Source organism: Nicotiana tomentosiformis, chromosome 6 (genome assembly GCF_000390325.3).
Source record: "Nicotiana tomentosiformis chromosome 6, ASM39032v3, whole genome shotgun sequence".
Lineage (NCBI taxonomy): Eukaryota > Viridiplantae > Streptophyta > Magnoliopsida > Solanales > Solanaceae > Nicotiana > Nicotiana tomentosiformis.
Genome location: NC_090817.1, coordinates 100,185,443 through 100,213,057, shown reverse-complemented (window position 1 = coordinate 100,213,057; position 27,615 = coordinate 100,185,443). Strand labels below are relative to the sequence as shown.

Sequence of the window (27,615 nt, the reverse complement as noted above, 5' to 3'; positions counted from 1 at the left end):
AATATTGGGGAATACTATAAATGCATTCATTCATCTTTCCTACACTAGTCAACTCTCCTTCTTTCAAAGAGAGAAGACGGGTTATTCACATCTCATTTGACGGTCGGAGATGAATTGAAAGATAAGCAGCGAAAAATTTCAATATTTTTTCGGTGTAAAAATAGAAATGTCTTCTAAGTTACTCATGTATGGGGAGCACTTCATGTTCAATATAACGATAAAGTCATTTATATTGTAGTTTCAAGAAACTAAAAAATCTTAAAATTCAGCTTGAATGTAACAATTATTTCATTTGTAGATCTAGTACCTTGGCATTCTCTTGTTGCAATTAGGACCAAAATAACGGAATGCAACAGTATAGTAACCTTCAAGTTCTTGTCTCTTAGAAATCCATCATCATGACCTAATAACATAACCTTATTTTGGGTCCTAAACCAATTATTGGAAATGGTAATATCAGTAGAACCACGAGTAACATCAATCAAACCATCTTCACAATCGAAAAGGGTATTGTGGTCAATCCAAAGTCAACATTCTAATTGCATCTCCATCCACTGGACCCACATTTACTATTTTCTTATATATCAGGTCCCAAGACTGTTGATGCTGTTTGTGCCTCGCAATGATGGATTCTTAGACCATGAATTAACACATTTATCACCTAGAAAAAAATATTATCATTTTCAAAGTCATATTATTTACTAAAAAATAAAAGACAGTTAGTTATGTACTTATAATTAGTGGCGGAGCCAAAAATTTTATTAAAAATATCAAAATATAAAGAAGTAAACATACGAAAAAATTAAGGGGACTTAGTATATAATATATATACATACAAACTAAAAAAAAAGTCCTAGCTATACAATATAATTTTTCGTTGAAGGGGTATTTTTCTAAGGTGACTCCGCTACTGCTACTGCATGTAGTAGTTAGAGGCATATCTTGGATTTATAACTAGTGAGTTCGTGTGTTCTACCTATTTGTATATTATATGCATAAATAAAATTCAAGTCAAAAGCAATAGGATCCACTTCGAAGGACTAGATCCCCTATGTCTAATATTTATTAGGAAAATTATTTAACTTATAATATACATTGATAATATAAGTAATTTTTTACTATTAGTATATTTTAATCATTATAGAAGGTAATATGTCTTATTTCCATGTTACTAATCCCATTTTATGTGGACAACTTTGGTCTGCATCATTTGAATGTAAGTGGGTGCATGCTGAAATAGCAAGAGAATGCCCTGAACTTAGTTACTTGGATGTGAGTGTTCTCCAGGTATGTCCACTTATACTCAGTGGCGGACCAAGTGTTGGCTAGCGGGTTCAACTGAACCCGCTTCACAAAAAAATAATACTGTGTATATGTATAAATTAGGATTAAAGTTGTATAAATTTTACATAAATATTTTATTTGAACTCGCTTGACAACTACTATTTTATCACTAAATTTATATACTTCTAAGATTGAACAACACTTACACAAAATTCTGGGTCCGCCACCGCTTATACTTGTTCTATAGAGTGGGATAAACAACGGATATGACACAAAGACTGTACGTGTATGTTTAACATGTCTATAACCTTGGTTGCAGTTCACTATGGAGATGAAAATTCTTGAGATTTGAATTGCCTAGGGCTTCATGTTGTTGGTAAGTTGTTGAACATTTCTACTTGAGATTTTGTTGTATATGCAAACTGGGACTTTGTCAGGATAAAAGGAATTAATCAGTTGGGGATGGGCATAATCATCTGTATGGAGATTCTTGTCACTTATTGATATTCTTAAAGTTATCATCTCCTAATTATTAGGCCTGCCTTCACAACTAACAAGCATTATATAGGGAAGTTGACACCCATGCGGTGCCGTTGCCAGGTAAAATATGTACTGAATAAGAGAAAATTACTGGGAGCAAATTAAAGAATATAAACCCCTTATATATATACCCCCACCAAAGTAAGAAAGAAATGTGTTAATTAATATTACAAGGCTGCGCGTGTGTCACGCCCTTACCGCCCAACAACACTACACTTTTTTCCTTGTTAATTACTCCATTATAACCTAATTTATCATTACATGTCTTGTTACTATTTTATTTGCTTATTCTATTCAAGGTATGGGGTAGGTGTGTGTGTGTAGGATAAAATGGTCAAGGCAGCCATGCTTGTGGTATGTTCTATTTCACGCAGCTCTAGAATTGGATTTGCCAGTGATTGGACTACTAATCGTTCTTATATATATTCATTTATTATTACTGTCTTTTTTCTTTCCTCCATTATATTTTGAAGCTCTTGAACTAAAAGAGATAGAGAGTATGGGATCTTTAGGCAACTGAAGAATAAGAAGGCAATGTGGTTATATCCAAAGGTGATGCATGGCTGTTCATCCTTCTGAAAGATGGGGTCATTCTTCTTGTTACTCTAATGACTCTATTTTTCTACTGCAAAGTGGATGTTATGGATTGAAAATCTCTGAGTTAGTTTGGCAGGTGCTTTCATTCCTTCATGTTACTCTATAGTTTTGTTTACTTTTCATATCTCTTTTGTTTTTCTTGTCCTAATGTTGATAATTCAGCTCGACTGAATTGGTGTATACATGCAACTAAAGGGAAAACAAAATGAAGGAAAATTCAATTTTCTGCTTTAAGTTTTGTCTCCTTCAATTTCTACTTACTGCACTTTGCAGTTACAACTGTAGATGTTATATTAATCTCTACCAAATGAACAACTTGCTAAGCAGGCACCAGGTCAACATGTCTGCTTGGGATTCAAAGGGTAAAATCGTAATTTCAGTTAAAATGGAACATAATAATTGATCAAAATAGAATCGTACGGTAGGTTATGTTTAAACTAGGTGAAGGTAGGCAAGGGGCCAACATTCCTAAGGCTTTTAGGCCTATTCTTTATGAGAGATAGTACTATATATTTTATTTTTCAATAAATATAAAACTCTAATTTTATTTTTTAAATTCAAGAAGTAATTATGTTACAAAAAATGAAACAATCTCTCACTTACAGAACTATCTAAATGAAATCAGTGATCCATAAGTATTATAGGAAGATCTTTTAAGCTAATGAGTAAAATATGGTGAGGGGAGAAATTTTCTAAATTAACTAATTATTCCTACCGATTCACTGAAATAACAAAACCAAAATGTAAGTACAATTACCAAAATGCACCTGGGCGATGAATTGAGAAATGCAATTGATAAACTAATGGACAACTAAAATAAATGCAAAGATCGGTCTCTATAAAGCAAACTTACAATTTCGACACAAATCGTAAGAAAAGAATGTCTCACTCTTTTGAAATTCAAAAATATACATTAAGATTGCGACTTATCCCGTGAACTCTTCGTTTTATAATCTCAATTTATATTCATCAAATTTATGCTTATTTGAGTTTATACTTGGCCGGCGAGATATTTAAGTTTCAAATTTGGCACTTCAAATTCCAGATAAATTTTCTACAATTTATGTGGCTTATTTTCAACTACTTTATTATATTTTTAAGTTGTGATTACTTTTCAAATACTTCCTGTTAGCAGCCTTGAGTGTCGCGTGCTATCATTTCAATTTTCAACTAAAACTTTAAGCGGAACATTTTTATACATGTGGGGCATAATATTTAGAAAAATTAGCCAGCTGGTTAAAAGAAAAAGATAAGCATTATAACAGTTTAACCATAGTGTACATTTACACCAATTCATATTTCTTTTTGTCCAATAAAAATTCTCTGTTTCTGAAACAAAACAGATGTAAATCTATTACGCTTCACTACAAAAGCTGTTGAATCTTCACAAAAATACTTGCAGAAGTACACAACAAAAAGAATTAACGAAGTAATGTTTATACTGACGCTGAAAATTAGCTAAATTAAATAACACATCAGTCTTGTCATTGTGTGGCAAAGAAGGTATATATAAGTCTTTATTTTTTTAAGTTGACACTATTTGCCACAATCTTTCTTACATTGTTCTCATTTCTTATAATTATTTGTTTGCCAACTTCGAAGCTTTGTACGTGCAGAGGCATAATAAGTTAATACTGGCTAATTCATTTCTAAACAAATGATTTCAACTGTTCAATTATAACTTCAAACTCCAATACAGGAAAAGGGTAGAGTTATTACTTGGATGTGCCACTTAGAATAGATAGGGTACAAATTTTAAAAGTAAGAAGGGATTTATCATTTTACACTTAAGAGATCTGAAAATAAAAATCAAATGATCTTTACAAGTTATTTAAGTGTTTTGTTGCGGCCTAAATTTAATTCGTTTGATAATACTTTTATGATTCTTTCTTTTAAATAATTAGCATGTCTAGTACCTAGTTTAACATAATTTATAATTGATAACAAGATAGAAAAGTTAATTACGTGTCTATATAGTATGTTAGCATTCGCTTCGTTTGTGTAGTTTGATTGTTTACCTGATCCTATCTTCTTTTTTATAACTATAATTTTTATTGACAATATTTGAAAAATATGGGTAATATGGCACAGTTGTTTAGCTTTTCACATAAACTATGTATTCACAAAATTTCCAATTTGATTAGAAGAATATATGTACATTAAGGTGGGCCCAACTGTGGTTGGAAAAGGCGCAGAATTAGAAAGCCCAAAAGCTTAATCAAAAACAATAAATCTTCTCTCTATTCACTGTTGCACGCACTATATATGTAAATTACATGACTAATGCTTTTGGAAACTGTGCACTTTTAAACAAAAAAATTTCAAAACGGGCTTTTGCAAAATAACTGCAAGTTGCATAAAAATTTTACAAATAGATTGGAAGGAAATTTGCTGACAAGAATTTGCTTATTCATTTATTAACTTCAAATGATTGATTATCAAAATCTATTTTAAGGTCAATAAGATTAATTTTTAAAATAAATGAGAGATTTTGCATTAGGATAAAGCATTTAATTTGTGGTAGATGAATTTCCTAATACTATAGAAGATGAGAGACGACTACACAACATTTTTAGGATATTTAAATAAACAAGTCCATAAAATTGTAGGGCAAAATTTAGAAGAAAAAAATACATAAGAATTTAAGAGAGAAGATTTAGATTGAACCCAAAAAACACTAATGTTGTTATGCAATAAGTTTCTATGTGTTACGCTTTTCAATTTTTATTTTTATTTTTATTTTTAATTTATGCATCACTTTTTGAGATTTTTATTAATTATTTGTACTCCAATACTTCTCTTTAGAATCTTGACCATGCAACGGAACAACAAATTTATATGTCCGTTCTATCTTTTTTACATCTTTCACTTAAAATTATTAGTAGATTTTTTTAGTATCGACGATAAATAAATTGCTTTGTACTTGAAATTTTTAGTTAAAACTGATTAAAACATGTGACGTTACTAAAGTGTACAAAAAGCTCCTGATTTCTTTATGACTTCCCCTTATGTGGTTTACTTCAATCCTTGCAAAAAGGTTATAGATTATCATAAGTCATAACCAAGTTGAATAATGCGCTTATTTTAGAATAATTAATAGCTTTACACTTATCCGATTAAAATAAGTCTTATATTCATTCACAAATATATTTAATATGATTGAATAAATAAATAGTGTAGAAACGCCAAAAAGATTGGTATCTTAATGGATTTAAGGTAAAATTCTAAATTACAGCCTTGTAAGAAAATAATTAAAAAATTAACGCAAATAGTCGTCCATCCAACCACTTAAACTAAAAGTAACTGGTAGAGGTATAATATATTCATAATTTGTGTATTGTATATGTATACTTGTGTATAATTAATGTATATGGCTAGAACATTACCGGTAATCATATAAAAAATAAAACAAAATGTACGTGAGTAGAAGGACAGAATAAAACAGAAAATTATTCTATTTTAGGATAACGGAAGACTTACAGGGATGCTCTTTGGATAATTTCGTCCTAAACAATATTATATGTAGAATGGTCATCACGGTTGGCTAGTGTGGACGGCCGGATCAGCTCTTTGACGCAATTTGAACTATTTGCTCTCGATAAGGCGACATAAAGTTGACTGTGGAAAAAAACAGGTTCTCGCAAATATATTCCAACGAAATTCAGAGTCTGACCTTACGCCTTATTTATAGTAATAGCATAGCATAATCTTATTGGGAATTGTGTTCTTTTAAAATGAATTGGTAATCTTTCATCTTGTGACAATAATAATGGTATTCTTGGAATAAATAGTGTTTATTTTTAAAATCGCCTGTGGTGATCTTAGCACTAATAACATGTGTCTTAATATCGCAGCATATCAATCGTGTGCCATTGCATAAACCTTCATATGGATTCAAGTTATGCAGCAATATAACGGGGCAGTTCTCCTTCAAAGTTAATTTATAAGGAGGTAAACCAGCAGGATTCAAAATGTGTAATAGATCTTCAAATTGACTTTGATCATTAGACTCAATTGTTTCGTCAATAGCAACAAATGTAGTTGGTTTTTCTGGAAATTTTGCTATAAGAATATCGTTGATTTCATTCACAAAATCATTCTTTGTCGTTAGGATAAAGCGAGAATCTGCCGAACAAGAATTAGAGGAGCATGCTTGTACATTTGAGAATGTCATAACGAATAAATGATCTAGAGATTTTTTTTCAGTTGTAAAAGGAATAACCAAAGAATCTGGAAGTTCAATTTTGTTATTAGAATTTACCCTCTCTTGCCCATTTCTAATTCTCATCAAGTAATCACAAAAAGCAAGATCTGTTTTTGCCCGATCATATTCTCAGATAGCTGCAATTTTTCAAGTTCGTCCCAAATGGTAAAATATAGTAAACTTTCACTAATAAAATCTTTTTTTTTTCCGTTTCGAACAACTGGAAGAGTTTGTCTAAAGTCACCTCCAAAAACAACCACTTTTCCCCCAAATAGCATATTTGTATCCATAAGATCTTTTAAGAGCAAGTCAAAAACATCAAGCATTCTTTTTTTAGCCATAGACACTTCATCCCATACAATTAATTTTGCATCACGAATCAGACCTGCAATTGAGCTTTGTTTGTTGATATTACAGCTGAAATTTTCATCAATGTCTATAGGTATTTTAAAACGTGAATGTGCAGTTCGCCCATCTGAAAGAATCGAAGCAGCAACCCCAGAAGTGCAGTTGCTAGAGCTATCCTTTACTACATGCGGTCTCTAATAAGGCACGATATAAGAAAGTTTTTCCAATTCCTCCTGGACCATCAATTAAAAAAAACTCCTGGTTTCTTGAAAAATACTCGGTCAATAATCACATTGTATGCTTTCAATTGTTTTGCATTCAGTTTTTTGTGTAACAGTACATCCTCTTCACTAACCGTGATGGTTCTTTTAAAGAATACCTCCTTTGCTTCTTTTTCCAATATAGATGGTCAAACTGTTTCTGGGATAAGCTCATATTCGTTTATGTTAAGACCCATAGAGTGTAAAATATTATTAATCTGATTTAAAACTTGATATTGAATATCTTTTCTTTCAACATTAGGTAACACTCTGTAATCTTCTAACATTGATTCTTCAAATTGTTTCCATATTTCTTTTGGATTGGTCGGATTACAATACACTAATAATGTAGCAAATAAACGTCTTAAACTATATGGCATTTGGTAACTTGCTACCTCTGACGTATAATCAATTAAACTGTTATCACAGTGTAATAGTCCCCTTTTTTCTGCGAATTCTCTAAAAGTATTATAATGTTCCCCATTTATAGTTCGAAGTTCTTTATATGATTTCGGTCCCCTCACATTCAGAAAAAGTATTCTCAGATAATATCGTTCTCCTTCAATTGGGTGGCACGTTACGATACGGCCAACGGCGCAATGTTGTTATCGTCGTGTGCATGTTTTGTCTGTTGTTGACCATACAAAATGTTCAGGAAATTCTTTGTATAATAAGTTAAGCTTTATGGCATCTTTGTTAGTTCTGTTCATTTGAAAAAATTCTATCAGCATTGTTTTCTTAATCATAGGATTATTAACGATTGTGTTTATATCTGTATTGTCTTTAAAAGAAATAAGTTGTTGCCTTTTAAGATGTAGCTGAAGATGATAAACGCTTGGATACATCTCACTAATAGAGAAACCAAATAAACGTCATGCACCTTCAGGTGGTGATACCCATGTACATAAAATGTAATTTTGTCATGTACTTTACAAATATATTTGTAAAGATATTTAACAACCTTTATATCAGAACAAACCTCAACGTTCATATGACAGTTGAAATTACCAAGTAAAAAAAGGATTGTATGGAACAACCCAAGAGTTATCTAAATACTTCTCTCATACTTTCACAACCTCTCTTGTGTTTCGTCTTTTATAGATGGGATAAGAATCACTTCCTTTTAATGTCAGTTCAGCAAAATAATTTGAATAATTAAACTTACAAAGACAATTCTTTTTTCATACAGGAATTTGTTGGATTCAGATTACCATATGGACCGTGCATCATATGTTTAAGAACAAGCTAACGTAATTTTTTTTTATCCAAATTAGCATCTGGTAATTCAGCACTAATAACTCTATCATAAGCCTCCGATGTCAATAACTTATATTCATTAGCTAATATTATAAGGAAATGAGCATGTGATAAACCTCGTTTTTGGAATTCAACAATATACATATAAGCAACAACTTTTTCAAAGATATTTCTCGTGCTTATATCAATTTTCAGTTCTTCAACTTTAGCCCTGAATACTCGCCGTGCAGTGGTTTATATCTGTTATGTTACAGTTCTTATTCATTTGACTCTATATTAACGCTAGCTCATATGCAACTTCAAGTAATATTCTAGACATTGTTTTACGCTATTAGGGTTTCAATATTTTATATTAATTAGGTGTATATTTATATTACAATTGGTTTTAATTAGTTAACATAATATAATAAGCATTGTAATATATAACAATTTATTTTATAAAAAGTTAATTCTTCAATAATTGAGAACAAGTTTATCTATAAAAAAAAAATGTAAGTAACTTATTTATATTGCATATATTTGAAAGAAATAAGAAAAGATTAAAGAAAAATATGCATCAAATTTTTTAAATCGATTAAAATTAAAAATATGCCACTTAAAATGGATAGTTAACTGTCATAATTCTAGAAAGCTAACATGTTACTCCTGCATTGCATATGATATATTTGCTACAATTGTTGCTCCGACATATTTTAGAAAATAGTTTTTTTGATTTGGATGAGTAGAATAAATGATCTCAGTAATACGTCTAATCTAAATTTGGTAATCTCAAAACTGAAACGATAAATATTTATAGGATTTATCACAAAGTTTAACCAATTTGTTCCACATAAATTCGATAAATCATGTTTAAGAAGTACTTGGTGAAACTGGAAAAAACACAATCTTCATTCCTTTTTTTTTTTCATTTTTTAGGTTTTGTATGTGCATCTTCGTATGTGCCTGAAAGAACAAAAGTACTTATGTCTCCAACATTGATGTTTAAATGAAGAAAAATATCGAAGGGCATGTAACTGTACTAGACCAAAAGGAAATGGAAGTGAGAATTAAGAAATTATCGAAAATTTATATATTGCAATGTGGCATTGGCATTTCACTCCTTTGAGCAAAAGTTCATCAAGATATTAACTTTGTGCACAGAGGCGAACAGAAATTGAAATTTGTGGGTTTTGAATTTACACTAAACTTATAACTCGTTTAGTTATTGGGTTCGCTATTAAATATTTATACATATTAATAAATTTTCTAATAAAAAAATAAGATCTAAACAAAAGCGATTGAGTTCTTCTAAACATGTAAAAATACACTACCTCCGCCCCTATTTGTGCATTTAAAAGTGTGATCTAGTGATCAATGTTGCACTAAAAATCTAAGATCTCAGGTTTAAATTTCAATGAAGATAAAAAATACCAAGTGGAAATCTTTTCTTTCTATATATTCAATCCATGGTGAAAAAGGTTATTCAATACCTGTACTGACGGAGTAACATGTACTTCATAAAATTAGTCGAGATGTGAATAAATTGCTCCAGACATGACAGTTGTAAAAGAAGAATTGTTATACAAATAGCTGGCTAGATTCACTATTTACCTTTTTAGGCCGATATACATAAATTATACATCGATTACACAAAATTGTATACGTATTACAAACGAATTATACATATATTATTCAATACGTCGGCTATTTTTAATTTAAAAGATTAAGTGGGCTACTATTTGGGTTAATATTCTCCGCCAAACTTGATGCAACGTTTTGCTTTTTGTTAACATCGACCCTTCATGTTTTCACAGTGTTCACTTATCACCAGTGGCGGACCCAGAATTTTTACCAAGCGGGTTCAAAATGCAAAGAAGTAAATTTACAAAGACAGCGAGAAGCAGCATTGCGTAGAGGCAACGGAGATGGCTGTGGAAGCAATGTGACTTTGAACTTAGAAGTGAAAGATTCAGCCTAAGAAAGAAGCAAAGGGTTTGGGAATTATTTATAATTTCAGATTTTTTTTTATTCTATTAGGGAAAAAGTTAAAATGGTGTAGTTTTCTTTTCCTAAATTATACTTATATGGAAAAGGCTTTTCTAGTGTAAAAAAGAGAAATATAAACTTTCCTCTGTCGTATGTATGCCCTATGTCTAAAAGAGTGTCATATATATATATATATATATATATATATATATATATATATATATATATATATATATATATATACTAGATGGGATTGGCCCGGACATAAGACCTATTATTCCAAAGTCTATCTGCCTACTGCTTGAACAACATTCTATAGGTTTAGTCCTGCAACAATGATTAGTCAAGAATGATGTAAAACATTATATTCAGTAGTTATGGTTCCTTTAGATATTTGCAGCAGATAACTTTTTATAGTTTTAGATTCAAGAATAGTTTTATTCTTGTTTGGCTATGTTTTGTCCGGTGAACCAATTAATAATGAATTAGGAACCAATCAGATGAGTAAGCTATTAAAACGGAGCCAGGCGCATTGTTGTCTTAGTTATTCAATAAGAAATATTAAAAGTTGATGTTTTGTCTGGTGAAGCAATTATTGAATTAGGAACCAATCAGATGAGTAAGCTCTCTGTAGCATCTGTATTCTCTTATTAGTAAAAGTAAACTAACTCAAAGAGAAGCACATCGCAAGCAAAAGAGTATAATTTGGTGAAAGCTATCAAGCCAAAGCAAATATGCCTTGCCACAGATCCTCCAAATCAAACCAACTGTACCAACCATTTTTAGTGAACATATTGTTGCAATACTAATCTTTTTTAGATAAATTAAGAGTGACTGAAAATTTTACTCAAAACAGTCTTTAAAATTGATTGGTAATATCACTGTAGTATTTTAAAAAAAATACATATATCAAGTGACTGAGCGCTAACACACAGCTAGACGCACAAAAATTGAAGTTACCACTCAGATAGTTGCTGCATAATATGTTTGGATAGTGCTCATAAATAAGTTCATTCTGAAATGAACAGCGAATTATCAAGAAAGTGTGAAAGCATGTGATTGGAACACTCACAATTGATATTTATGACAACTAAAAGAATCATGTCTTTATTTGGGTGAAAAAGGACTGTCGATTTTGTTCATGTGATGTATGAGCTTTCATTTCCTCTCTTTCTTTGTCTCTAAATTGAGCAAAGCTCAAAGTTTTTCCTTCCAATCACTTTCTTTTCTTTTAGTCCAAAAATAACGTTTGTTGTTCAAACAAAATCAAATAGATATATTGAGTTTAGCATTACCTCTCAGCTGATAAATGCGAGGACAAGCATTTGCTATAGTCAACAAGACATGAGAGTTTAAGCAGAAGTCATTCTACTCATACCAACAGTTTCCTTCCTCCCTCTTATCATACAAGCCAGTAAACCTTCAGTTTCTACAAGTGCAGAAAAGCATTTCTTCAACAAATATCAACATCATAGCAAACACCAACATTTACCATAGAATTGAACAAACTCTCGAAAGACTTTGTGTTTCCTCTGAGAAGAAACTTTATATTTTTGTTGATCAAGTATGTGCAGGTAGCATCAGATGACTTCAGGCAAATGATTGTACTCTTTACAGAACCCAGCGGCTTTGGTATGTTGTAAAGCTAGAGTAATTGGCAACGTAACTTTTGACCAATCCAATTGAAAGAATACCTGCACTTACAGAGATGTCAAATTTATAAACCATAATCTAATAGAAAAAGTTTCCACTAAATAACAAAGATGAGGATGTTGAGAGAAACAGATGTACTCTTTGTCTCACTCACTCTTTCTGTTTTCTTTATTATATTCAAATGCAGCTAAACTGTACTGTAAGTAATCTTGGAATTAAACTCTATTATAAGCAGAGTAGTTGAAACATTTTTTTAAACATAAAACATTGTCAAGCTGATATTATGAAATTACGAGCAGACTTTGTTACATCAGCAGACAGAACTTCACTAAAATGAGCACATCTGAGTTTCTAAAAACTATCTCTGTACCATAAAAATCATAAACAATCAAATTTACCAAAGTTATGAATCGACAAAAGAGACAATTTACAATATCACAACTACCAAAATGACCTTCATAAAATAACCAAAATTTCCAGCACCCATTACCCCAAAATGGATTTAGGAAACTCAAGTTGGAATGAAGAAGCGAACACCAGTTTCAGAATCCAATTTCAACAACCACTTTGACCTTCCCTTTAACAAAATTGTCTTTTCATTTCTTATTATTTTAATGACAACCCAATTGACAAAAAATCATTCTCTCTTGTTTGCAAGTCCTTTTATGCTGTTGAATCTCATCATGCGAAAATCTCGAAACCCCTAAGATCAGAACAGTTGACAAAGATTCTCATGAGAACTCTTGATATTTTCCTCTGCCCTAGAATCAGTGTCTCCACCCAAAAAGGGAAAAAAACAACAACAACAACGACGACCCAGCAAAATCCCACTAGTGAGGTTTGGGGAGGGTAGTGTGTACGCAGACCTTACCCCTACCCGAGGGGTAGAGAGGTTGTTTCCGAAAGGCCCTCGGCTCAAGAAGAAGAAAAGAAAAGAAGAGAAGAGAAAACAGACAATATCAGTACCACCAACAGATACCATAAGAAAAAATTAATAACATCATGAAAGCCAGAAAATAGGTGCAGAGCAAAAGCGATAACCATTAAATAGAGTCGGCTCTATGAAAAACGAAATAGTAAGACACAACATTGCCACTAGCTGTCTCAGACAAAAACCCTACCAAGCTAGCCTCACAAATGTATGAACTAAGGAAAGACTCAACTACCTCCTAACCTACAACCCTAATACTCGACCTCCACAGCTCCCTATCAAGGGCCATGTCCTCGGAAATCTGAAGCCTCGCCATGTCCTGCCTGATTACCTCTCCCCAATACTTCTTAGGCCGTCCTCTACCTCTTCTCGAGCCTTCCAAGGTCAGCCGCTCACACCTCCTTACCGGAGCGTCTGGACTTCTACTCTGAACGTGCCCGAACCATCTAAGTCTCGCTTCCCGCATCTTGTTATCAATGGGAGTCACGCTCACATTCTCCCGAATATCATCATTCCTAATCTTATTCATCCTAGTGTACCCGCACATCCACCTCAACATCCTCATCTCTGCTACTTTCATTTTCTGGATATGTGAATTCTTAACAGGCCAACACTCAGCCCCATACATCATGGCCGGTCTAACAATCGCTCTATAAAACTTACCTTTGAGTATCGGTGGCACTTTCTTGTCACACAGGACTCCAGATGCTAACCTCCACTTCATCCACCCCACTCCAATACGATGTGTGACATCCTCGTCGATCTCCCCTCTCCCTTGGATAACCGACCCAAGGTACTTGAAACTGCCTCTACTCGGGATGACCTGTGATTCAAGCCTCACATCAACGTCCACTTCCCTCGACTCAGCGCTGAACTTGCACTCCAGGTATTCCGTCTCTGTCCTGCTCAGCTTGTCTCCAGGCCTCGAGCCTCTCGTTAACACCAGCTCGCGACTCATCAATTAGAACTATATCATCAACGAATAACATACACCATGGCACCTCCCCTTGAATATGATGTGTTAACGCGTCATCACCAGGGCAAATAAAAACGGGCTGAGCGCAGAACCTTGGTGCAATCCCATAACAATCGGGAAATGCGCAGAGTCGCCTCCTACTGTCCTAACCCGAGTCTTAGCCCCATCATACATGTCCTTAATCGCCCTAATGTAGGCAACCGGCACACCTTTAGCCTTCAGGCATCTCCAGAGAACTTCTCTAGGAACCTTGTCATACGCTTTCTCCGGATCAATAAACACCATGTGCAAATCCTTCATCCTCTCCCTATACTGTTCCACCAGTCTCCTAATAAGGTGTATAGCTTCCGTAGTAGAACGACTCGGCATGATCCCAAACTGGTTGTCGGATATAGACACTGACCTACTCACCCTTGCTTCAACCACCCTCTCCCAAACTTTCATGGTATGGCTCACTAATTTGATACCCCTGTAATTGTTACAACTCTAGATATCACCTTTGTTCTTATACAACGGAACCACCGTACTTCACTTCCACTCATCCGGCATCCTCTTCGTCCTAAAAATAACACGAAACAGCCTCGTCAGCCACTCCAAGCCTGCTCTACCCACACACTTCCAAAATTCAACCGGAATTTCGTCCGGCCCGCTCGCTCTGCCCCTGCTCATCTTACGCATAGCTTCCAAGACCTCCTTAACCTCGATGCGCCTGCAGTACCCAAAGTCACGGTGACTCTCGGGATGCTCCAGTTCACCTAGCATAATATCTCGATCCCCTTTTTCATTAAGAAATTTATGAAAGTAAGTCTGACATCTCCTCTTAATCTGGGCATCTTCCATCAATACTCTACCATCTTCGTCCTTGATGCATCTCACTTGATCCAAATCCCGAGCCTTCCTCTCTCTCGTCTTGGCCAGCCGGAATAACTTCTTCTCCCCGCCTTTCTCCCCCAGTTCCTCGTACATACGACCATAAGCCGCAATCTTAGCCTCTGTGACCGCCAGCTTAGCTTCCTTCCTAGCTACCTTATACCTCTCCATGTAGGCTCGCCTCAGCTCCTCACTTATGCTCCCTACTAACTTCAGGTACACCGCCTTCTTCGCTTCCACTTTACCTTGGACCACTTCATTCCACCACCAGTCTCCTTTGTGCCCTCCAGAGACGCCCGCCGAGACCCCTAACACCTCTCTCGCAACCTCCCTTATACAGTCTGATGTCCTCGACCACATAGTGCTCGCGTCCCCACTACTCCTCCAGGCTCCCATAGCCGACATAGAGTTTCAGAGAAGGCAAATTGGAGTACAAAATAAGACCCTTATGCAGAATTACCAAGGCAAAATTGTAAATGGAAGAAAGGAAAAAAATTGTAGAAAATGTAAACTGACCAGTTCACGGGTGTAGCAGCGAAAAACCCAACAGCTGACCAAAGTTATGATTTATTTCCCCCTCAACTAGAAACAAAGATAGTACTGAACAGAGGAATATAAAAGCAGAACAACTACGGGAAAACAAAGATTAAAACGGGAAACCCACAAAGCTTTGAAGATAAGAACAAAGGAGTGAGGAAGTAGGAGGAGAGTTTCAGAAACGGTGGAAGTTTACTGAGTTGCTACTTTATTCTATCAGTCTAAAGCTAAATTCTTCAATCTAATATCTTATCTTTTCATATCTTGATAAGGTGCCTTGAATATTTCATTTCATAACTCTTGCTTTATGTAAGTATTTCAGTATCTACAAATTAGATTTACATTTAAATACTTAGTAATCAGAGACAGAAGTAAAAATCAATAAAAAAGATATACAATTATCCGTGTAAGGAACAGTAAAATTGTAGAAATAAAATGAAAAAGACTAGCAAGTGATTCGAAAAGGTATAATGACAAGGGAAATTGGAAGAGGAGGTGAGCAATGCTGGAAATTTTGAATAAGAAAATGCAGACTGTGCAAATCGGGAGGAAACAGAGTGTAGATGAGATGTTCGTTTGAGCGGTGTAAAGCAACGTGTCAAAACTAAAGTAGGGTTAACACGTGACTTTTGCCAAAATATTTGCAGTTTTCCCAAAATACCCCCGGACGACCCCAATACACATGGTAATTAAATGGTCATGGGTTCAGAAAGCGGGCTATTACAGGTGCTGAAAGTAACACAACGCAAAGTGTGAAAATAATTCAGTTTGCAGAATGGTTTCACTGTTGAAATAATGTACATAGAAAGAAAAAGAAAAACAGAAAGCTACCCAGTCAGTTAACTTAGCAAGTTCTCTCATTCCTTCGGTATGGTATTATCTCAAAAAGCATAGAGGCCAAATGTCTTCTTTGTCTCAGTTTCTGATATTATGAAAAACATATCACAGCGCAGAAGAATTGTGAAACTTACATAGAGATAGGAGTCAAGGTTGAAAAGAAAGAAATTGCAGAGAAAAGTGATAAATAAAGCTGGCAAATTTTAGATGTGCTAGCTGTTAGTTATAACATAATATGAGTTTTACTCTTGATGCAATTTTAGAACATGATCGATGATGCCAAAGTCCTGCCTCCAGAGTCCTTTGGACATGGAATCTTGGCCTTGGTCAAGGTCAAATTTGTGGCTTAGTTTGAAAATGACCTAACATTGAGATTTGAGACAAGGCTGAACTCTAGGAAGATTGATAATGGTTACTCAATTTCAGACCTTTGCTTTTCTTTGTTTTTGTAATGCAGGGTCTGCATTAAATACACACTGTGAGAGCAACATGTGTGACAAAATTGCTTGGCCTCATTGAGCCTGCTAAATTTGGCATCTATCCATTATATTGTTAGATGTGTATTTTAATCATTCCTGAAACAGAGAAAAAGGAGGATAGTACATGCCCCAGAAAGCAAAAGGGAACTGCACTAATATTTGGCCATAAGTTGAAATAGATATAGCTGTCTCTCTGTGAATTTCATGAATGATATTCTGGCAATGTTTACAGCGGTGGTAATATATTGAATAGGGCAATAGATATGATGAGAGCAGGGGGGATTTTAGTGCAGAAATAGTGTGCATAAGGTAGACTGACATGAATGAGAAGGATGTGTCTGCAGTTGGAAGGAAGAATAAAAAGACAGATCCACCACTAGAACCTCTGTCACACTTTTTAAAGTTTTACCTCACAAAACTAATGACGCACGTTTGGTTTCTTTCTTCTTTCAACCCCACATTTGGTTTCTCTCTTCGTATCTTTGTTGTGCGAATCTACTTTTGGTTCCTGTTTTCTTTCTAATGTGAGTCTACTTTTGTTTCCTATAGCTTTCCTTGTTTGCTTCCCCATCTCCCTTTTCAGCTCAAGGAAACGGTGAAAAGATGGTTGTGGTAGAACTCACATTTGATGTAGAAGTCCAAAAAAGAACTCACATTTGATGCAAAAAATCCGCAGCAGTTGTTCTATTCTGACCATGACATCCACTGTGCTTACACACTACCATCCAGGATAGTTATAGTTGAATTACAGAAAATTATCGGCAAGAAAAACCTGAACCAAAAGATTGTGCAGATAGAGAGAACCTGGACCACATGATTCTGCCAATAGAGAGCTCTAGAATAGAATTGACAAGTTGATGCTGCTGTTTTTCCAATGCGACTTCCCTTTATTCTTGATGATAGAATGATTTTTGTTGGACTTCATATTGTTGAAGTTTTCCCAGAATATAACAAAATGTAGGAGTTGTGTACAATATTTTCTTTCCTGAAGTAAGTATCAATCTAATGAGAATATTTGAGCTGTAACACAGTTTCTTATTTTCTATTAGAGAACTTTATTTCTTTTCATGGTGCAGTAACTAATAAGATATTGAAGTATTGCCATAAAAACCAATATTCTAGCTCATAATAACAAGACTGCTAATGCTATAGATGCAGGAAAATACATCTATATTGTCAAATAACATTGAAACAAGAAAATAAAAAGCAATGGGCAAAATGGTACAAAGATGCTACTCTAACTTAGTCATTTATGTTATTAACTGATTTTCTTAATAAAATTACAAAAATCATGAAAGATATTTTGAATTAAAGATAACGTTACACAAATTGTTGGGCCCGTGCTACACGGTCCAACTGTATCTAGTATTGTTATAAGCAAAGAAAGTCTGATCGAACTGCTATAGATTGAAAGCGTAACTGTCAGACGCCTCACAAAGAGAGAATGAGCAGTCAACAGTTTCCTATCTCCACAGATTTCCATCATAAGATTATCCACTAAGAAATAGGAGACAGAGATAACGTATTGCTCGCTAGGACTCAAGAGAGAAAGCTGCAAATCAACTTGCTCAGATTAAAAGCCAACAATTTCAATAATGAAATTAAGAGAAAGCCCAAATAGGGATTGCATCCAACCTAAAGAGGAAGTTCCAATCTGACCCAGCTTACGAAATAAAAATGTGGAACAAGCTAACTTTATCGCACTAAACTACTCCACTAGAAATTAATCTCCAGACATACTACATAGAGCTCCGGATACCGACTGGATGTTGCGAATAGAGAATGAAACATTGCTGAAATCCTTCACATTCAAAACCAAAGCGAGATGATGCAAAACTTGAAGCAAACATAAATATCAACTACTTAATAGTACAACACTGACAATGAGCAAAGCCACGGAAAAACTAATAACAAACTAATAGACAGAACATTTTTGGTTTAATAGAAGTTTATTTTAGATAATACAAGGCCTAGAACTAGCTCTGTAGCACCTCAAAGTCAATAGGAACTTCTCCCGTCACCCTCTGTGATCACATCTTTGAAAGCCCCGCCACTGGGAATCATAGGTAGAACATGTTCCTGATGAGGTACAATCACATCCAACAAGTATGGCCCAGGAGTGTCTAACATCTTTTGAATAGCCGCTCTAAGATCATCCCTGTGTGTCACTCTCGCAGCAGGTACGCCACAAGCCTCTGCAAATTTCAACATATTAGGAAAGATCTCCGCCTCATTAGAAGGATTCCCCAGGTATGTGTGTGCTCTGTTAGCCTTATAGAACCGATCCTCCCATTGAACCACCATTCCCAAGTGTTGATTATTCAGTAACATAATCTTAACTGGGAGATTCTCCACCTTAATAGTTGCTAGCTCCTGCACATTCATGATGAAACTGCCATCACCATCAATGTCAACCACAACTTCATCAGGTCTTCCAACAGCCGCACCAATAGCAGCGGGCAAACCAAATCCCATCGCTCCTAATCCACCAGATGTCAACCATTGGCGTGGCTTTCTGTACTTATAATATTGAGCAGCCCACATCTGGTGCTGCCCAACACCAGTACTTATAATAGCACTCCCATTAGTTAACTCATCTAGAACCTGGATAGCATATTGCGGAGGAATAGCATCACCAAAAGTTTTAAAATTCAACGGGTACTTCACTTTCTGCTCCGTCAACTCCTGCCTCCAAGCAGAAAAATCCAACTTCAGTTTACCTTCCTTACTCTCCAATATCGAATTCAAACCCTGTAACGCCAACTTGATATCCGCACAAATGGAAACATGAGGCTGCTTGTTCTTTCCAATCTCAGCTGAATCAATATCAATGTGAACAATTTTCGCTCGGCTAGCAAAAGCTTCTAACTTTCCAGTAACTCTATCATCAAACCTCACCCCAAATGCGAGCAATAAATCACTACTGTCCACAGCATAATTAGCATAAACAGTACCATGCATACCCAACATTGAAAGGGAAAGCTCATCCCCAGTTGGAAAAGCTCCAAGACCCATCAAAGTACTTGCCACGGGGATACCGGTGAGCTCCACGAATCGTCTCAACTCCTCACTCGATTGCGAACACCCACCCCCCACATACAAAACAGGCTTCTTTGACTCAGAAATAAGCCTAACAATTTGTTCTAAAAGCATCTCATTGGGCAATTTAGGCAACCTAGACATGTAACCAGGCAACCTCATTGGCTGATCCCAGTCAGGTATCACCAATTGTTGCTGAATATCCTTAGGTACATCAATCAAAACAGGGCCAGGCCGGCCCGATCTCGCAAGGAAAAAAGCCTCACGTACAACCCTAGGAATATCCTCTACGTCCATAACGAGATAATTATGCTTGGTAATCGATCTAGTTACCTCAACAATCGGAGTTTCCTGAAAAGCATCAGTACCGATCATCCTACGTGGCACTTGACCGGTTATAGCAACAATGGGGACGCTATCCAGTAGGGCGTCCGCGAGGCCACTGACGAGATTGGTGGCGCCAGGGCCGGAGGTGGCAATGCAAACGCCGGGGAAGCCGGTGGCGCGTGCGTAACCCTCAGCGGCGAAGACACCACCCTGCTCGTGACGTGGTAGCACGTTGCGGATGATGCTTGAGCGCGTCAAAGCTTGGTGAATCTCCATGGAAGCGCCGCCTGGGTACGCAAAAACGTCCGTAACCCCTTCTCTTTCGAGGGCCTCCACGAGAACGTCGGAACCCTTTCTGGGTTCGTCAGGGGCAAAACGGGAAACGAAAGTTTCGGCTTTTTGGGTCTCGGAAACTTTTTGGGTAGTGGAAATGACATTGGAGATGGTGAAACGACGGCGTTGGCTGTGAATGTGGGTGGGGGTGAGGTGGAGGGGTGGTGGGGTGGTTTTGTGGGGGTGGTGGGGGAAAGGGAAGGTGGATCTAGGGAGGAGGGTGGAGGATTTGGAGGAGGAGGACGATAGGGTTTTGGAGAAAGAGGGAGATGGAGCCGCCGCAGCCGCCGCCATTATTGTTGAATGAGAGCAGTGAGAGACGAAACTGAAAGGAAAGGGCAATGTAGATGGTGTGTGGTTGGTTTTATATTAAGCTGAGAAGACGAGAGCGCCACGAAACTGAAAGGGTCCTACTTGATTGAATTCACGTGAATAGCGAAAATGGATGAGAACAAATGGAAGAGAGATCAAAATATGAAGAAAATAAATAGAAAAGAAAGATTAAAATGTCTGAGAATTGGGGAAAAGAAAAATGAGATGTTGGATATATTTAGGAGGGTGGGAACAAGAAAGAAGTGGAAGTATTTGTTACTTCAGTAAATTAAAATATAAAAGGGAAAAAAGACTATGGAAAAAGAATGTGAATGCTGTTATGAAATATAGCTCAAAGTAACAATATAGAACAAAAAAAAACAAGCTAAGAAATATAGAGATAAGAGATTTTTATTTCTTCTTCAATTATTTGTATTTTTTTATCTATTACAAGGCCTTTATATAGGCATGAAAAGTGAAGAAAAATATGTCATTAAGCATAGAAATATGTCATTGAATATGTCATTAAGCATTTGAGAAGATCATGGAGGAAGAGTAGACATCCACCATAATTTGATTTTTCTTATAACACTCCCCTTGGATGTCCATAGATAATGTGCCTCGTTAAAACCTTATTAGGAAAAAATCATATAGGAAAAAAATCCTAGTGAAGGAAAAAAAGTACACATGTTTAGAAATACGCCTTTTGGTTGCCTCGTTAAAAACCTTGCAAGAAAAACCCAGTGGGTCAAAATCTTGTAAGGGAAAAAGAGTACAACACGTATTAACTCCCCCTGATGAGAGTATCAATTCACATCCTTGAGCCTTCACATCCCAATCTTGTACACTAGTTTCTTGAAGGTTGACATCGGTAGAGATTTGGTGAATAAATCAGCCATATTATAACTAGAACGGATCTGTTGCACATTGATATCACCATTCTTTTGAAGATCATGTGTGAAAAATAACTCTGGTGAAATTTGCTTTGTCCTATCCCGTTTTATGAATCCTCCCTTCAATTGGGCTATGCATGCTGCATTGTCTTCATATAAAACTGTGGGTAGTTTGTCACACTTCAAACCACATTTGTCTCGAATAAGGTGTATTATAGACCTCAATCATACACATTCTCGACTTGCTTCATGAATAACAATTATCTCAGCATGATTAGATGAAGTATCCACGAATGATTGCTTAGTCGATCGCCAAGATATGGCAGTGCCTCCATATGTAAACACATAGCCTGTTTGAGATCGAGCCTTATGTGGGCCAGATAAATATCCAGTATCGGCATAACCAACAAGATCGGGACTATAATCATTGCCATAAAATAATCCCATATCGGTAGTCCTTTTTAGATACCGCAATATGTGTTTGATTCCATTCCAATGTCTCCTTCTAGGAGCAGAGTTATATCTTGTTAAGACATTAATTAAAAAAGTTATGTCAAACCTTGTAATGTTAGAAAGATACGTTAGTGAACTAATTGCACTAAGATATGGTACTTCGGGACCAAGAAGCTCTTCATTATTTTCACGAGGTCGGATTGGATGTGCTTTATCCATATAAAATCGCTTTAAAATCTTTTTAGTGTATGTTGATTGATGGACAAAAAATCCATCTTTCATATACTCAATTTGTAGACCAAGTCAAAATTTTGTCTTTCCAAGATCTTTTATTTCAAATTCTTTCTTTAAATAGTCTACTACTTTAGGAAGCTCTTTAGGAGTTCCAATGATATTTAAATCATCAACATACATGATGATTATAACAAATTTAGATCCAGATCTTTTTATAAAGACACAAGGACAAATTGAATCATTCTTGTACCCTTCTTTCAACAGGTACTCACTCAGGCGATTATACCACATGCGCCTTAATTGTTTCAAACCGTATAAGAATTTTTGAAGCTTTATTTAATAAATTTCTTGGAAACCTTAATATGTTTTAGAACAATTTAAATCCTTCAATGATTTCCATTATACGCATATCACGTTTTTCTTGTATTGCAAGATTAAAACTTGAAATGGCGACATCCACCACAGGAGAACATGTCTCTATATAATCAACGCCAGGATATTTACAAATCTTCTTGTGACACAAGTCATCTTTATGTCTATCGACTTGACCTTTTTGTTTCGCACAAGAACACATTTATATCTCCAATGGCTTTATACTTTCAGGTGTTGGGACTATCCGTCCAACTTCATATTTTTCAGGTGAAATCAATTTTCATTGCGTATTTTTCATTTGGCCAATCATTTATCTGTCCAAATTTCATGACAGATTTGAGCTCAAGATCCTCGTCAATATTAATAATATTGAGCGCTACATTATATTAACAATATCGTCGACGGTCATTTTATATCGGTTCTACTATTACCCAATAAAAACATAACTTATTGAGATCTCTTTATCTTATTATTTTCAGGTACCTGAGCCTCTCCCATGAGGTCTTATGAAGTGTTATGTCGTGGTGCTCTTCTAGAGCACTTGCCTCCTTATTATGACTATCTTGAACATTTGTTCATCTCCTTCTTCAAGGAGTTTTATCTTTGGAACTGATTAGTCTATTATGCTTCATGCATACCATAGACTTTATTCATTATGAACTTAATTTTATTTGGAGCATTGACAGCTGAATATGACATTTAGCTTTGGGTCAGTAAATACGACTGATAATATTTTGCAAATGAATTATCACTTGAACTTCAAGTTCACATTTTCTCGTACGAGGATCTAAATGTACTCATAATAATTCATTACATGCATTACTTTTTCAGCTGCCCATTTTCTCTCCCTATTATTGGGTTCACCAACACATATCCCTAGCCTTATTTGGGGATCCATCTTTGTGCATTGTGGTGGAACAATTAAATCATATAGCACATTCATATTTCTAGATAAAAATTATTTGGTTCCTGACCCTGAACCAATTGTGATAGGGAGAACTTATCATAACTTGGCTAGATGCATACAAGTGCTGTTGTATATTAAATAATACATCACATACCAAATTTTATTTTGGCAGTTTTGTTCTCATAACCAATGGTTTAGATATAATTGGAGGCATAAAATTTCTGCTAAACCAACTTGGATTTAAACCAGTATTATCAAGATAAATCATCATAATTTATATTCTGGAACTGTGCTCTAATAATTTGAGCAATCAATCTTGCAAAAGCCAAACTGCAAGTTGATAACAAATGCACATGTGACCAAAGAATAAATACATCTATTAAAATTATATAATAGTAAACGGTCCACATGGAAGGTGACTGAGCCCATATATTTATCACCTTTTATTCGTTCCGAAAATTAAGGGATTCAATCCCAACCTTAACTGGTATATCATGAGAATAAGCAGCACAAGAGAATTCTTGAAGAATCTTATATTTCTTCAATATATGCCAATGTAATTCTCAATTAATTTTTCGCATCATAATTGAACTGAGATGGTCAACCGGTCATGCCAATTAATATTTGTTTCAGTAAACCTCTAGTTTACTTGTTACATATGATTCCATCATCATGCTTATATTTATGTAGTACAAATAGAAAGAAAATCGGGTAATCTTTCATATTTACCCGTTATGATTATAGAAATATGAAGATATTCAATATTCCTTTCATTTATAGTCTCAATATCCAAACCACTTTGACTTATATATTTGAAACTCAAAAAATTTCTTTTGAGACTTTACAATATCAATGTCGTGAATAATTTTATTCATCTGGGTAGTAACAAATTAATTTTTCCGGAGCTCTTAACAAATTTTGTACTACAAGATCTTTTGTCACACCATTCATATGGTAAATGTCTCCTTCACGGAGAAAATTATATCATAACAAATTATCATGGTAAAAATCATCATAAGCAAAATTATTTCTTGCTTTAATTTTGCCTTTAATAACTTTTTATAAGGCACACTAAATTATTTTTTGGCGTATCACATGTACGCGACCAATGACATATTCATGTAACCACACAATAATATTTATTCTCTTTATTTTACTCAAACCACCCTTAGAGGTGAGTTGTGTGGTATTCATCTAATCATGCATTTCATGTCTTTATTCATTACTTTTATCACATATTACCACATTCACCTTTAGGAATGGGTCTACATTCTCAATGCTTATCACAAGTCACATTCTCTTCAAGGAATGGATCATAATCAGCGGCGTACTTTATTATTTTTCATATCAATTTGATGGTAAACATTGCCTTCACATTTTGAAGGACTATTTTGAGAACCCTTATTGTTCTCCTTTTATAATCATAGTGGTGATTATTATTATTTTGGTCTTTGAAACGTCCACGTTCATTATTCAACCACTTGTCTTCATTTAGACTTATTACGCGCCGCTACCACATTCACTTCAATAATGGAGCAGATCAAGTGGGGCAATATTCATGCCTTTTCATGAAAAATATATTATTTTTCTTTAGTCATCATTATATCATCAATATGGTATAATGGGACTCAAACATAAAGGCATGTTAGGCCATAATGAATTGGGACTCAAACCCAACTCTTATCATCATGGAGCATCAAAACTTGATCTTGATGTTTTACCCTCATGGTGCATTGAGACTTGAACTCATTGAAGTTGATATCATTAATAGTAAAGGACAAAAATAATTTCAAATACGAAGAAAATGCTTACCTCTTGAGTTAAACTTTTCATAATGTCATTTGGATATAATTCTCAACAATAGACTTTCATTTACTCAAATCAGCTAAGTAATTAGTGTCAAAGAGATATATGAAAATAAAAAATAATATTGAAATTTCACATGTGGTCTTTGCTGCAATAAGCTTACTTCAAGATGAAAGTGATATGACCAAAACATTAAAGAAAAATAATGTATCAAATAGAATAATATAGTACTACTAGTTACCATGCACTTTTGTGGAAACTAAGTATTATACTCTCTAGAAAAATAAAGAGATATAGCATTTATCTACTACTATATGCTTTCCATATAGAAATGATTCAACATGTTAATTTGATAAGAACTATCATCAATGAAAAATTTGGTGTAGTACATACTTCTTGTATTAATATTTTATCTTATTAAAATAAAATAGTTACGAGTATTATTATCATTATATTATTATATTTAACAGTAAGCTAATGTATAATCATTATACTAGGCATACTAAAATCGTATTATAAGGTAAAATCATAAGCATACATAATAAAGTATAATTTTAATTTTGTAGATTATTTAGTATACCGCATGTCATCTATTATTTAGTTCATAAAAATTTAACAAGGTGACATCCTTATCAGCCGCATAAATATTAATTTTCTAATAACCCGACCATTGCTTATTCCAAATATTGGTATAAACTTATATGGTTTAAAGTTCGGACTTGTTGCTGTAGCAGAAAGACGTGCCTGTAATACATAAGTGGAATTCAACCTTGAGGTTAGAGACTTCATGCTGATAACATGTTATGAAATATAGCTCAAAGTAACAATATAGAACAAGAAAAAAAAATAAGTTAAGAAATATAGAGAGAAAGAGATGAGAGATTTTTATTTCTTCTTCAATTGTGTGTATTTTCCTATCTATTACAAGGCCTTTATATAGGCATGAAAAGTGAAGAAAAATATGTCATTGAATATGTCATTAAGCATAGAAATATGTCATTGAATATGTCATTAAGCATTTGAGAAGATCATGAAGGAAGAGTAGATATCCACTATAATTTAATTTTTCTTATAACGAAAGCATATTAATGCGGGTGAATTAGTTAAGGGTCTGTGTCACGACCTAATTTCACCTATAGGTCGTGATGGCGCCCAACGCTACAGCTAGGCAAGCCAACTAATAAGTCAAACATACATTGGTTAGACTTTTATTCCAAGAAGATAATAAAATACCAATTTCTACTAATGTGTGTGCCAAGACCCGATGTCACAAGTGCATGAGCATCTAGTAGATTATACAAAACTCCAAATACTGTCTGAAATAAAATAGACAGAATAGAAATATCAGAAGAGACACTGGTAGCTGCAGAACGGCTCAGAAAGGCAGCTCACCACTATGCCTCGGGATGACGTGGATATGTGATGATAGGTCCTCCACTAGTACTTGTCTCAGATCCTGCATAAAAAATGCAGCAAGTGTAGTATGAGTACGTAAACAACATGTACCCAGTAAATATCAAGCCTGATCTCAAAGTGGTAGAGACGAGATGGCCGACTTTGACACTCACTATATATCAATAATAATTGAAATAAAACTAAGATATTCAAATCAGCATGATTTACAGAAATTATAAATAATTTATTTAATCAGCGAAAATAATCAAATTCCTTCAAATGTAACAATTCTCAATATATTAATTAAATTCCTTCAACTCAAATAATTTTCAATTTATCAATTAAATCTCATTTACAGGAGTAACAATTAATTCCTTAACAAGCAAGAATAATAAGTTATTAAATTCCAAGGATTTTCCAATTTATTAATTAGCTTCACAAGCTGAAATAATTTATTAAAGTATCGTGTAATTATTATTATTAAGCATGATTTCTTTCGAGGACGTACGACCCGATCCAGAGTGTCGTGTACACTGCCGAGGGACGTGCGGCGCGATCCATAGATACATCTATCCTGCTGAGGCGTTCGGCCCGCTCCACAAGAAAGGAGGACATTTTCTTATGTGCCTCCAGAAGGAGAGTATATTAATTATGAGATGAATTTGGGAGGAGAACAATTTCTTTTAACAATTAATTGATTTAAACAGACAATAAAGCCTATGAAATTTCCATCCTTTAATATCTTTATCTAACAATTCACAATATATTCATATAGATATCAATTAATATAAATAAATCAAAGAATA

General features: G+C 34.7%; 1 protein-coding gene and 1 long non-coding RNA gene across 2 annotated transcripts; both read right to left on the bottom strand.

Annotated features, from left to right (window-relative positions):
* Positions 1 to 10,729: 10,729 nt before the first annotated feature.
* On the bottom strand, positions 10,730 to 16,544 carry LOC104108253 (uncharacterized). The gene is made up of 3 exons (XR_688978.4): positions 15,402 to 16,544; positions 11,751 to 12,149; positions 10,730 to 10,782 (listed from the first exon to the last, which is right to left on the bottom strand). It is a non-coding gene; the product is annotated as an uncharacterized lncRNA (long non-coding RNA).
* A 2,020-nt stretch (positions 16,545 to 18,564) lies between these two features.
* On the bottom strand, positions 18,565 to 20,858 carry LOC104108254 (acetolactate synthase 2, chloroplastic). The gene has a single exon (XM_009617241.4). It carries the CDS (start codon positions 20,729 to 20,731, stop codon positions 18,737 to 18,739), a length of 1,995 nt encoding a protein of 664 aa, XP_009615536.3. The 5' UTR covers positions 20,732 to 20,858; the 3' UTR covers positions 18,565 to 18,736.
* Between the last annotated feature and the right edge of the window lie 6,757 nt (positions 20,859 to 27,615).

Bases quoted from the DNA above. Each gene is read 5' to 3' on its own strand.
- LOC104108254 (XM_009617241.4), bottom strand. From the start codon at position 20,731: ATGGCGGCGGCTGCGGCGGCTCCATCTCCCTCTTTCTCCAAAACCCTA.